This window comes from Clytia hemisphaerica, unplaced genomic scaffold (assembly GCF_902728285.1).
Source record: "Clytia hemisphaerica strain Z4C2 unplaced genomic scaffold, Clytia hemisphaerica genome assembly, whole genome shotgun sequence".
NCBI classification, from domain to species: domain Eukaryota; kingdom Metazoa; phylum Cnidaria; class Hydrozoa; order Leptothecata; family Clytiidae; genus Clytia; species Clytia hemisphaerica.
In genome coordinates this window covers 540,339-553,906 of record NW_027104271.1, presented here as the reverse complement: position 1 = coordinate 553,906, position 13,568 = coordinate 540,339, and the positions used below count along the sequence as shown (strand labels likewise).

At 35.8% G+C, this 13,568-nt stretch overlaps 1 protein-coding gene across 2 annotated transcripts in view; it reads right to left on the bottom strand.

The window, feature by feature from the left end:
* Positions 1-3,474: 3,474 nt before the first annotated feature.
* Positions 3,475-13,568, bottom strand: part of LOC136816688 (cilia- and flagella-associated protein 74-like) — an 88,504-nt gene continuing 78,410 nt past the window's right edge. For both annotated transcript variants that reach the window (XM_067073015.1, XM_067073016.1), the window contains exons 29-43: positions 13,113-13,430; positions 11,436-11,686; positions 11,140-11,277; positions 10,201-10,310; positions 9,753-9,808; positions 9,356-9,475; positions 8,776-8,931; positions 7,902-8,124; positions 6,855-7,009; positions 5,883-6,018; positions 5,369-5,490; positions 4,838-4,906; positions 4,365-4,430; positions 4,010-4,039; positions 3,475-3,659 (exon numbers count right to left, since the gene is read on the bottom strand). In XM_067073015.1, coding sequence (XP_066929116.1) covers positions 3,564-3,659; positions 4,010-4,039; positions 4,365-4,430; positions 4,838-4,906; positions 5,369-5,490; positions 5,883-6,018; positions 6,855-7,009; positions 7,902-8,124; positions 8,776-8,931; positions 9,356-9,475; positions 9,753-9,808; positions 10,201-10,310; positions 11,140-11,277; positions 11,436-11,686; positions 13,113-13,430 — 2,046 coding nt within the window. In that variant the 3' untranslated portion in view covers positions 3,475-3,563. The remainder of the gene's footprint in view (positions 3,660-4,009; positions 4,040-4,364; positions 4,431-4,837; positions 4,907-5,368; positions 5,491-5,882; positions 6,019-6,854; positions 7,010-7,901; positions 8,125-8,775; positions 8,932-9,355; positions 9,476-9,752; positions 9,809-10,200; positions 10,311-11,139; positions 11,278-11,435; positions 11,687-13,112; positions 13,431-13,568) is intronic.

The window sequence follows — 13,568 nt, the reverse complement described above, 5'->3', positions numbered from 1 at the left end:
CTTTAATGGGATAAACTTTCGTGGGGATTAAATTTCGCTGGTTTTGCGGATTTGGGTGTCATCAGCGAAAATCCGCGAAATTAAATCCCAATGGAAATTTGGAGGGCCTCATCCGCGAAATTAAGTATCTACTTTCTTCGATCCACGAAAATTTTATCAAAATATTATCATCGTTTTTTCGTCCCGCAAAAGTAAATAGGACACTATCATTGTTTTCCTGTGAATACTTTTGAATTTTTATCCTTGTCTATCGAACAATGTATGATGCTTCAAAACAGGACAGAAGCAGTATTCTGTTGCAAAATTTGGAATCACTTTAGAAAAATTAGATTTAATCCTGATCCGAGAAATTACGCGAAAAATCGGGATGAGCTGGAGTTTTTACAAGATACTTCACTAATTGGTCATTTAAAGTGATAGAGATGACGCGTTCTTTAGAAAAAGTAATAAGATTCTTTTATTACATCTTAACGACCAACCAAATCAAATAAGCGCTTGTAAAAACTCCAGCTTGTCCCGAAAAATCAAGAAACTCCTCATCCGCGAAATTAAGTTCTGCTAAATTTTTGAATTTCGCCGATGGGCCCAACCGCGAAAGTTTATCCCATCAAAGTAATAAGATGATAACATACATTTTCACTTCTAAGATGAAGTGCAAGTTACTTATGTTGTAATTTACTTTGCGATCGAGTGCAACTTTATGGTTCTATTGTTTTAGATAAATTACCATGGTAACGACACATGGATTCCCGCGAGTATAGTTTTGAAGCAAATATTCACTTGTTTGTGTTTTACAAATTATGTGATATGCTACTCATACAGTTAGGGAAACCATCCAGGATCCTACCATTCTATAAGCCAGCAAAAACTAAATGACACTTGTAAACTGAAGTTTCTTACCATTTTCCATCGAAAACAACCAAAAACATCGCTACTTCCCAAAGCCCAAATTTTGGAGACCAAAACAAATTATCTACCAAGATTATGACGCCCTTTTGGATCTATTGTTAAGGCCATCTAAAATGGTGGAAAGAGTTGTGGACAGACAAAGGCGCCCGCTGCTTCTAGGGTGGTAACGCCAAAACGCCCAATATGATCTTCCAACAGAATGCAAGTTAGTTGCCGCGCGAGTTACGTCATGCACTCCACCACAGCGCATAACGAAGCGTGCTTCAATGAATATGACTGTCCAGACGATGTAAGTCAAATCATCGAACAATAGAACTAATCGAGAACGATAGCTGTTTGATTACTAAACCGCGTCAAACAGTTATCGAACAAAGAAATCCCGGTAAAGTTCGATTGTGTTCGATTTCAAATCTGTACGTAGACCGTCAATGACCTCGATCACCTCTCGTTCTCAGGGACAGTGACAAATGCACCATCAGGCTGGGGCAGAATTCCAAGAAGTAGTTCATGGCGCCCGCCCTGTAAAACAAACAGTGTTATTTAAGATCTTTAAACTAAAGTCTGTCCAGATATAATTGGCAGTGGAAACAAGAATGCCTGTAACTTTTGATAGTAAAATATAATTATGGAAATTTTTTTTGCTTGTTTTAGAGAATCAAAAGCGCTATATTTGAATGTATTTTTGGTTGAAAAATTCGCGATTTTTAGCGGTTAAATTTGCAATTGCAAAAATTGAGCTTTTTTTCTATTTATGCTATAACGTTCATTTTTACACCAGTGGTAGTTCAACCTTAGGTTAAGAAGTTTGTTAAATTTCAAGGTGAACAGAAAAGTCCTTCGGAAGATATGGGACCCGAAATACCCCTTGGTAGCACTTTTCTGTGAAATATCAAATCTCCAACTTATTACTAAAAACGGGGGTAGTGATATGATTGATAAAACAGTTTTTCGATCATAACACATTTTACGATCTCTTTAATGACCTCATAGCCAAACTGTGTTTAGTGTTTTGGGAATTAGCAAAGTTCTTTAATGACTTAAAAATAACAAAGGCAATATAAGTTCATTCTTATCTTTTCAATAAAAACAATTACACTGTGATTTCACTTCGTTTCGAAATAATCAATGATACCAATAATACCAATGCACCAACACTTAACATTTTCTAACTTTTAATTGCACTGTTCAAAAAAGATAACATAGCCCCCGTTTTTAGTAATAAGTTGGAGATTTGATATTTCACAGAAAAGTGCTACCAAGGGGTATTTCGGGTCCCATATCTTCCGAAGGACTTTTCTGTTTGCCTTGAAATTTAACAAACTTCTTAACCTAAGGTTGAACTACGACTGGTGTAAAAATGAACGTTATAGCATAAGTAGAAAAAAAGCTCAATTTTTGCAATCGCAAATTTAACCGCTAAAAATCGCGAATTTTTCAACCAAAAATACATTCAAATATAGCGCTTTTGATTCTCTAAAACAAGCAAAAAGAATTTCCATAATTATATTTTACAATAAAAAATTACAGGCATTCTTGTTTCCACTGCCAATTATATCTGGACAGACTTTAATAGAACTCTTTTTGAACTCTAAACAGACTTAATCGAACAATTATTGTTATCGAACATAAATTTTCAACCCTCCTCCATCGGGCTAAACCATAGTTGACCCCCGCAGTGTCGCTAAGCCTTAGCCGATGTAATAAAGGACAGAAATCATATCGTAGAAGAGACATTTATATATTTAATGGGTCAAATTTTCATAAATTTATATTTATACTAAACAACTATAAGTAATAAACTAAATCAAAGTTAAATATATTGTATTTACATCAATTCAAGAAAACAAACTTTGAAAAATAATCCCCCTCATGCTAGTCCATGCAATTCAATGGTTACTCATATACTCACACGCTCCATCGCAAAGATTTAAAAAGCCGATACAATTTTGCATAATTCCATCAAAAAATATTTTGTCTACCAATTAGGAGTCTAATTGTTACACAATTATAAGCTGCAGATTTTTGGAATGCTATAAAATTCCTGCAAAACACTTTGTCATGGAAGAACTTTAAAATTGAGTTATTGGAATTATTAACAATATCAAGGGGGTTAACGACAATCTTTATTAGAAAAATATATTTATTATGTACAAAAAAAAGTATTAATTTTTTTACAGTAAATGTTTAAGTTTAAATATTACAAAGATAAATTTAACTAAATTTCTAACTTCGTTAAAAAAATTCCCAAACGGATATATCAGGGGATTTAAAAGTCGTAAAATTAAGTCAGAAATTTGAAAACAAACTTTATTGGACTTATTTCTTTGAACGTAATTTTGACTTAGTCTACGTAGGAAACAAAAATTGGAAACAAAACTCCGAAACCGAATAAATACATTCTTCAAGAGGTATAAAGAGTGATCGCTGGCCTCGTTTTCAAACTACCTTAGCTGATATTAACGAAATAATGATTCACTAATACAAAGGGCTAACTTCCCATAGGGGAATTTCAAGCCGAAAACTTCCACTTTGCAAATTCTATCTATGTTTAATCGAGTTGGAAGTTTGATTGTAAGAATATATTCAAAACGAGGCCTGCAACGATTCCATGCAATTCGAGACGAGTCAATCGATAAAGTATTAAAGATTTTTAATTACAAATCTTTCTGTTTGATTTTCTGCAAGTTGGTCCGGATACACCCACGAAGTAAAATTTGATATGTTGTTGTGGTATCGCCTCGGATGACCAGCTAAAAAATGAAGAACCCAGGCTATTATTGAAAGGCTATATAACAACGTATGTGAACAAACCTGTACCTAACTCATGTAAACTCGTACACAAAAAATGTAATGTAACGGCCACGTAAATGATCTCTGTACTTAGCCTCGTTCATTTTTAGCGCAACACGCCAATCCTTAAAAATCCAAGCATAATCGAGCCAAATTATGTAAGTATCAGCAAATACATTCAAACCCACATCCACATTGCCTTTTGCTTGAAAACGAAGGCGAAAGTGATGAGGCTCATGTTTATGTATTGCTTATGTATATGGTTGACAAGAATAGAATTTGCAACAAATGGAATTCAAAAGAAGTTTACCTGTACAGCTAACTTTAACATTTCACGAGGCTGAAATAAAGAAACATGTATTACTAAAACTATAGAAAAATCGGTCATCTGACCTCAGCACATTCGAAAAATAGGATTATTTTATCCTCTGAAAACTTTGGACAACAGCACAATTAATTATAAGCGTTTAAGGAAAAAGGACCTCTAATGTAATCTATTCAATATCTTAAACCTTGAAGTCATTTTCGAGGTAATAAAAATTAGAAATCTCGAATTCCATGAAATTGATATCTGAACTTTAAACAATGGTTCGATCATAAGTATTTAAAAGAAAATGTTCGATAATGCAATCCAATGAAAATGTCCAACTATAGTTAATACTTACATCAAAATTAGCAGGAGGGGTCCATCTGAAAGTGATAATCTTTTTCGCACCGATGTCAACTCCTCCCTAAAATGATAATTTCATATTCCAAGATGACGAGAACAGCAAAGTAAAATTAAACGCAATAGTGTTACCGATCAAATATTATGATCTAAAAAAAATCTAAAAGCTCCCAAATTTTCAAAAGTCGTGGTAATACAGCACCCAAGAAACTTATTGATGCCAGATCTAGGATCCTGGATAAAGCGATTTTAGGGGTCTCCATAACTCGAACCCGCACGAGGAACAAAAATTTATTCGAGTTAAGTAAATTTCGAGTTATGGAGTAAGGCTTATAAGGGATGAGAAAACTTGTTCGAGTTAAAAAGACTCTACTGCCCCACCAAAGGCCAGGCAACCAGTAAGACTAAACAGATATTTTTCTCCCAAATTTCCATTTTTGTTAGCTTCAAAAAGCGATAATAATATTATACCTTCATTGGTTCAATAGAGAATCCTTTCTCAAACGCTTCTTTTGTATTCTCAAACGTGAAATCACAAGACTGTAAAAATAGACGAAAAGATGGATTGCGTGGTTTGAACTAAATTTGTAAGTAACTTTTAAAACACCAAAAACTTTGAAAAAACCTCAGGAGTCATTATAATTTATGACTCGAGGTTATCCGATAAGGTTTCCGGAACTAAAATACATCTATCAAAAAGAAAACTACTATATGTCAAGTTCCATATCGTTACAAATCGAGAAGAAGCTATTTAGACCATGTTCACTCATAACGGTTCCGTTTCGCTCCGGAACAAAATGAAGTCATTCTATTGGTTAGACATGACGTGAAACTTTAATTTAACCAATAGAATAGATTTATTGAGTTGTAGAGCGTAACGATACCGTAGCGTGTGAACATGGTCTTAATTGACAAGTTTTGAGACTAACATTATTTCTAATCAATAAAGAGGTTTCTTTTCATTTCAGAAGAGATGTAGACGTATTGCGATATCAAGCTTACTTTGCGTGTTTGAATGTTAGACTTGATGCACCCGATCTCGATGCTGTGTTCTGAAGTAGAGAAAGTCGAGTCATCGAGGCAACTGAACATCGTCAAAAGACCTGTCTTGGTTGAAGATTTCTCTGAAAATGAAAAGAAATGTTTCATCATCAACGAGTCAACGGCCCAATTAAACCAAACTTGACCTTTATTCTCTTACAATCTAGTTAAATGTCGAGTATTTTCTTTTCGAAAAACAATGCCTAGCCATAGAGATAAAAGAATTCGTCCATTATGTCATATTAGACCAATGGTAATATAAGGTTCCCAGCTGGCACATAATGTTGTTTCAACGTCAATTTAACATTCACAAAGTCCAAATAACATAAGACGGACGTTGAAACAGGGCTGTGCGTTCCAATATCTACAGAAATTTCATTAAACGCGAGACACACTGATGTTGGCTGCAAGCTGAGTTACAAAAATGCTGAAAACTTTCCACTCTATCTTTGCAAAAGTAGAGACCGGTTATTACCCTGTTCTTTCTCCCTCTCCATTGAACAAGTGTTAGACATCAAAGTTTCTTCTTCGGGTGACAAACGATCGAACCCTTTAACATAAGTGATCGATGGCCATGATCGGCCCACCAAATGAAGCTTCAAAAATTCTCTCTATAAATAAAATACAGTAGTAATAGACCTTATTACGTCACCAACATCACTTGCCTCGTTTTGAAATTATTGCCATGGTGATTAACTCCCAACAGATTTTATCAAAACTACTTCCTATTCATAAAAAAATTATTTAATGTCTCAAGAGACATAATCACCATGGTAATTGTTTGAATAAGAGGCAAGTGATGTTCGAGTAAGCGTAGGGTGAATGAGCACTGCCCTTCTTGAATTATGTAAAATAATGGCAAAAACAGCCTTTTTTTTTAAGAAAAAGAAGCACACAAAGTGCCTTCAAGAATTCGGCCTGACTTAACTAAATCTACAGGCCTTGCAAAAGTGCTTTGTGAATGATTAAGTAGCTCTGGCTATCTTAATCAAATCGGTGTTTAGATCACCATGAATATATTTCTTTGAAAAAAAAAACAAGAATAATTTCATTCATTTGATCTACAACAATATGTATTCATTGTGACAAATTATTTCGATGTCTCAACTTGGCATCATCATCAGTTCTAAATGAAGTGACCTGATGATGCAAAGACATCTCAATATATTGCCAAGATAAATGCACATTGATCACCATGAATGTATCCTCGGACAAAATGAAAAACTTGAAGTGGTCAGAAATACATTGGTTAAAGCAAGGTTTTTCGTCTGAGACGGAATACGAATTTCACACACCAAAAAAGCAAATATTCTTGAAATTTTGATGAATTATACAGTATTTTGGGACGGAAAATCGTCTTGATATAATTCACTGAGACAGTAATCCGTTTGAGACGGAGAGAAGAGAATTTTAACACTGAGAATAATAAAACCCTACAATAACTTACCACACCGTTCACATCAAAGATGAGTTCATCACGAAACAACTGGCTCAAATGATCCGGTGAAAATGAAATGATTATTTCCTTGCTCTCTCCAGGTTCCATTGTACCATGCATTGGTTCACAACCGAACACGCAGATACCTGATTTGTTTGGTGGACCTGATAGTAGAGAAACAGAAACACTGAGTGTTTGTTTGTTTGTTTGAATCATCATCATTTCAACATGGGCAGTCGCTTTATTTTCTGTTTTATCAATTTTCTGCCTTCAAACTTTTAAATTTTCTAGACCATCATGCGATACGCCTGTCCTGGGAAAAGTTCAGTAACCAGTTGACCAGGGTTTGGGGTTCAGAAATCTATTGAAGATATTCAAAGTTGCAATGACTTACTCTTGTCTCCCGAATAGACGCCCCCCCCCCGCTAATTGTTGAGAGACAAAAAATCCACCCCCCCCCCGCTCTTATTAAGACCCCCCGCTCTTATTAAGACCCCCCGCTAACTAAATTCGAATAATTCAATATTTCATTACAGTGTAGATAGACCTTAAACTGATCAAAATTCTCCTTTTTGTTAGTATTGGTTCTTATTTTACGTGTTCATTTGTTAAAGTTTATTTTTTGTTGTTGAAATTGATACCAGTTAGAAAAAATTCTGTCTTCAAATTACCCCCCCCCTCATATTCAACTTTTCCTACCCCCCTGCTTATTCGGACCCCACCCCCCCCCGTCTATTGGGGGACAAGAATAACAATCTAAGGGTTATAGGTTCGATCAACGGTCACCGCCAACTCAGCGAATGAGTAGCTAAGATTGTGTAATCTGATCTAGGTGGTAATTTACTGGAATTTAGGTGTAGCATTCACCCTCCCCGGTCTAGCGCAAATAGAAAAGGGGATAGACTCCCTCACTCCCGGCTCCACCGACAGCCACCAAATGAATATACTTATTTACTTATGACTTTTCAAAGTTGGAAGAGTACTATCTTAAAGATAATTATTTTTCAGTCAATTTTTTAGATAGGAGGGGTGAGGGTAACATTAAGTTTTTTTTACCAATACGGAATTCATTGTCACCATCAATATGTTTAGTCACAACAACGCCGCCATTTTCATCATAAACCTCAATCTCATCATCACTATGGAAACAAGTTCCCTGTTGCTGTGGAGTAGACCAATGTAAGAATTGGGGCATGGTTTGCACACGATTGTGTTTATCGCTGATCAAGCTTCCCATCTTCAGATCGAACACCACTGACAGTTCAGATATGTTCGTCACCTTTCAAATTGAAAACAAAAATTAATAAAATTAGCCCTAAAATATACTCTAAGGTCACAAACAGTAGTGGGTACGAATCAAAATATAATAAAACGAGAGGGGGTTGGAAATAATTCATCTAAAACCCCTTAATAAGGTAAATAATGACCAGAGGATGACGTTCAGTCGGGAAAGAGTATTGGTAATTAGAATGTTCTCAAACAATTTAGCCGCTGAAGCCTTACGAGTGTTCTTATATACCTTATTGGTATATATTTTCGCGTGTTACAAATTTTCGCGAATCGCGAAATTTTTTCGAAAAAACGTGTTTCGCGTGTATTAAATTTCGCGATTGCCGACTTCTGGAACATTTTCGCGTGCATTAAATTTCGCGATTCACTAAATATAAAGCAAGAAAAAGACTGATTTTGCTTGAAACACAACGTTTTTGATGTAAAAATACTAACAAAATACTAAGGAAAATTTTTTCGCGTGTATTTAATTTCGCGATTTTGTAATTTTGAAAAATTTAAACAGTATTAAATTTCGCGAAAATTGACCAAAAAACTCGCGAAATTAAGTACCCGCGAAAATTTGTAACACGCGAAAATATATACCAATAAGGTACTTAGTTATTCTTATATAAAAGGTGTAGGACTAAGATGTTTTTACTTTTAAGGTTTGATGCATGGTATCATTAACGAGTGCATCACCAACATCGAGATATTGATCTGATGGTTCCAACGCCAGTTGTGGTCGAACACCTTGGCCAACCAAACGCACTTCAACTGTTGTGTCCATGGTGTAGATTTTTAACACCTCGTAAAACTGTGGGGATGAAATGATGGAGTCTCCATAACTCGAACATGTACGGGGTACACAAATTTGCACGAGTTATACAGTGAGGTTTATAAGACATTGTTAACTGGGAGGGCCATAAAACTTATTCCAGTTAAGGAGACATTCGAATTATAGAGGTTAAAGAGGTTAGTTTACTGTGGATGATAGGAGGCGGGGGTCAGTGTTCCATGTTTAAAAAATTATCAGTCGTAACAAAACTCAATGGGAATTCTTATCGACCTCTTCTGAGGCTTGATTGGAAATTTTAGCTAGTTTTACGTTTATTGAGGTCTTGAAAGTAAAAAATTAGGCAATACCTTGACCATGACTACGGCCTGAAAAAGTACGGCGGTAAGGCGTTAAACCCTGAGCACTCGATTTTAAACAATCATAGCGTTGAAACAACTCAAACCTTAGTATTATCAGTTGGCGTGAAAGATATCTTGAACGAATGAATGGCTTTCGGCTCCAAGTTTCGCAATGCATTCACCATTTCAAATGGACCAATGGGATCCAACAATGATGACGTCAGCTAAAAGTGCAAAACGGGTGATTGACTATTTAAAGGCGGATTAGTACAATTCCTAAAATCATAGTATGTCCCCGAGATTATTATAGGTTATATAAAAGAAAAAGTAAGTATTTCTTCAGTTTTTTACAGTGCTCGATACATAAGTAGAGCTATGTCAGTCAGGAAGAAAAGACACTTTTTTATACTGCTACTGGCAGTTTCATGCCACTTTGGTGACAATCTTCAGGCTAGAATATAAAAGAAAAAGGGACGACGTCGAGTTGAAAAACGTACTAACCTTGACCGTTTTATCGGAAATATTTTGCATTGAAATCACCTGTGTATGGCGTTGAGCTAAAAAGTCAAAAAAAAATTCGAAAAAAAATTAAAATTAAATGTTTGTGAAAACGCCAAGAGTTGGCAAGGTATACAAGTCTTTGGCCTAATTTGGTTTAAAACGAAAGGGCAACTAATAATACAGCAGAGTCTCTATAACTCGAATCAATTATATAACTGAATGTCTCCTTAACTTGAACAAGTTTTATGGTCCATTCAGTTAATAATATCTTATAAACTCCATAACTCGAAATTTCCTTTACTAAAACAAATTTGTGTTACCCGTGCGAGACTTCACTGTAGAGGGGTCAGCCTTTTTCAACATATGAAGTGACCTTATTTTTAGTTTTTAAATTAAAGAAAAATGTCAAATATTAGGAAACAAAAAGTCAAAAATAAAACATAAATACCCATCGGTACTTTCCCAAAATCTACGAGATTATCACCATTCTCTGAAGCCACAATGAGCGAGGGTTTGACCGATGGACAATGTACTTCCAAGTAAAGCGTGTTGTGAATACTGAGATGTTAAAAAAAGTGATGATAAAAAGGTCTTTGGTACTCGAAGTATATAAAAAGCGAAGTATCTGAAAAATCTAATGGGGGAGTGATGCAAATGGACGAAGATTCAATCTTAATCTTCCTCCAGTTGCGTCACTCCCCTATTAGATCTTTTCGAATCCAGGTCAACTACAGGAGAAGGAAAATGATGCTGCTTATGTCCAGAAAAACGAAATTTAGTAAAAATTCGGTCGCAATTTCGAAGTTTGCAAAAAATATTCAACATTTCCGAAATCTTTGAAGAAACTTTGAAAACTCGGAATCTTGGTGTTTTGTAAAGGCGGCCTGGCGGAATTAAAGGAAAAAATTGACAAAATGGTGGAGTCGGATACCCCCTAAAACCACTCCCTTAAATGGGTTTGTAAAAATTTAGTAAAAATTAATAGAATTTTGAGATCCATTAACATTGGACGTGTCTCAACACGACCAGGTCGATTTTCAGTGAGTTTGTAACTCCCGGGGGGGGTACTACCCTTGTCGACCGACGGGGGTGCTCCGCCGAGGTTCGAAAAATGGACCCTACGTGGGACTCGAAATTTGCGAAAAAAGTGACCCTGAATGGGACTGAAATTCCAAAATTTTCTCAAATTTTCTACTTTTTCCCTAAATTTTCCAAAAATAGGCACCCTACGAGGGACTGATTTTTCTATTTTGGTGTTTTTGCGACCCTACCAGGGACTCGTGGAGGTTAAAAAAGGTACCCTGACCAGCGGAGCATCCCCGTAACCCATTTTGCCCTAGTACCCCCCCCGGGTTGTAACTATTTAAATGAATTTCCTTTAACTTACTTATACTGGTCAGTGTCCAGACTTCCGCATTCTCCTTGCACCAAAAAACAAGGGATTTTGTAAATAGAGAAGACATTATGGAAGCTGTGCTGCAGAGCTATGGACGCTTTATTAATGTAGACTTGCTTGGCTTGGGAACTAAAAATAGATAAATAAGAATGACAGAGAAATGAGGGCCTTACAATTTTAATAATACTTGTTATCAATAAAATTACAAGAGTAAAATTAGACCTTTGGAGAATTTAACAACCCCTAAAATAACTTCCAATATAAAACAGACTGAAGTGAAATCTTACTTTATTTGTGTCTTTTGTTTTATTACTGTCGATGGTTGGGGCGTGACGCCTTTCTGACCTTTAGGACGTGTACCACCCCCACCACCATTTACTTTCGCTTTCAATTCTTTTGTGCTTTCCACAGCCTCTGGCTTTGAGGCATCAGAGACAAAACTTCGACTTTGAAGATCAGCTTGTTCCAGCTCTGACGCCTTACTCTCCAGGAGGTTTGGATCGAGTTTTGGTGCGAAAGTGACGTGGACCAGACATTTCTAAGAAAACAACGGGCTTAGAATTCAATTATTAAAAATCTTTCATAAGATTGACAAAACTGCTGAGTATCAGAATTTAAAGCGGATAAGACCTTAATCAATTTATGTGATATTTTGCACTAAAAGTGTATCTTTTGATAGGATTTAAGATAAAGGTTACTGTAAAACCTTGTTTTAGAATGAGCAATTATGTTTTTGTCAGTATGTCATTTCTTTTTGCTTTTAAAAACGTGGTCTGGTTTTTGCAGGAGAGAGGTTATTCAATACATAGGTCTATGAACCGAAGGGATATCTTCTAATTGATCTCAAATGTGTAAATCTTCACCAACTTTCGCAAGTTTTTTTACAAGAACCAGTAAATCTTGGCTCAGGCTCGGCTGTGCTTGAAATTTTCAGTCTTTGAATAAATATTCCTAAAACGTTCCTAATATGCTTAGATTTTTTACTTAAAAACTCAAAATGGGTTTAAAATGTGTTAAAAAATTTAGCAATTGTTTTAGCTTTTTACTGATCTTTTACACAAAAGAAACATCAAATTAAAAATCAAAAGATGCGATTTTATCACAAATGTGGTGAAATCGGGCTTTTTCAGAAATTTTCCGTCCCCGCCGCCTGTTGAGGATATCCATCTTTTGAGTTCTGAATGCCTGGCTTAAAAATAAAAGCCCTCTGGATATCCTGCCCAAGTGGATAGGAGGGATGAGGATATCAAGGTATTTTGTCCTGTACCCCCTGGATATCCTCTCCCTCTTAGATCCTACCCCCTGGATTTCCGGAAAGCGCAGTGAACCCCCTGGATGTCCAACATCCTCGACAGGGGGGGGGCACATTTCTGGTAAAGCCCATCGGAAATAGAAGGAGAACTGGGAAACATTATTAGAGGAAAGTATTTGCGAGGGATATGGCATATTTCGAAACTGTCACAGTGAAGAAAAAAAAACGGGTTTCCAGTCTACAAGAAACTCAACCAAAAAGGATATAAAGTAACTTTTTTTGTTTTTTGTTTATAAGCAATACTGGTCAAAGTATATTGGAAATTCCGAGTATTTCGTCGTCGTTTTTCAAAATTTGAAGTTCAAGAAATGTGATTTTTCTTTCAATCATTTTATTTCTTAGGACATTTCCATGGAGGGGTTTATTGACTTCCAGGCTACATCCTAAGTGTTTTAGACCATTTTTAAACTGTCATATATCTAATGTTAAAATACTACTTTTCAAAAAACACTTAGTTTTAAAATTGACTGAGAAACATTAGGACCAACGTTGCGTCTCATACCGATTTTGATAGATTAACTTCTCTATCAGTTAATTGAAAGTCAAAGATAATGGACAACAACGAAAAAAAAAAATAACAAAGAATTATAAGTTGGAAAATACCAGAGTTAAACGTTGACGATGGGAAAAAGCAAAAAAGTACAAAACTGACCTCTCCTGCATTGATTGTCCCGATAGCCGGTGAAAATGAGAGCGGTGCTCCTTCCGGTACTACGAAATGAAAGGACGTCGGACCGACGGGGAAAATATCCCCAGTCCCTACCCTGGGTACTGGGTGAGTGAATTGATTAGTACTTGTGTGGTCGTTAATGACGAAAAAGTTTGCGGATGAAATATCGTTGACGGCCGTAGCTTTGAATTGTATCAGTGAGTGTGACAGCTTCATGGGCGGGAGAACACCGACCGCCCGACATCGTAGAATAAACTCACGCCCAATGTGCGATTTACACGCTAAGTTGAAACGATATTCCTATAAAATAAAAGAAAATGATAACACAACATTCCAAATATATAATTTAAATGTATTTTTGATGTTTTTGTATTAGCTTTGTATTTAACATACCCCATGATAATCATGCACGATATAAAAACCTCAAATATTTGCTTT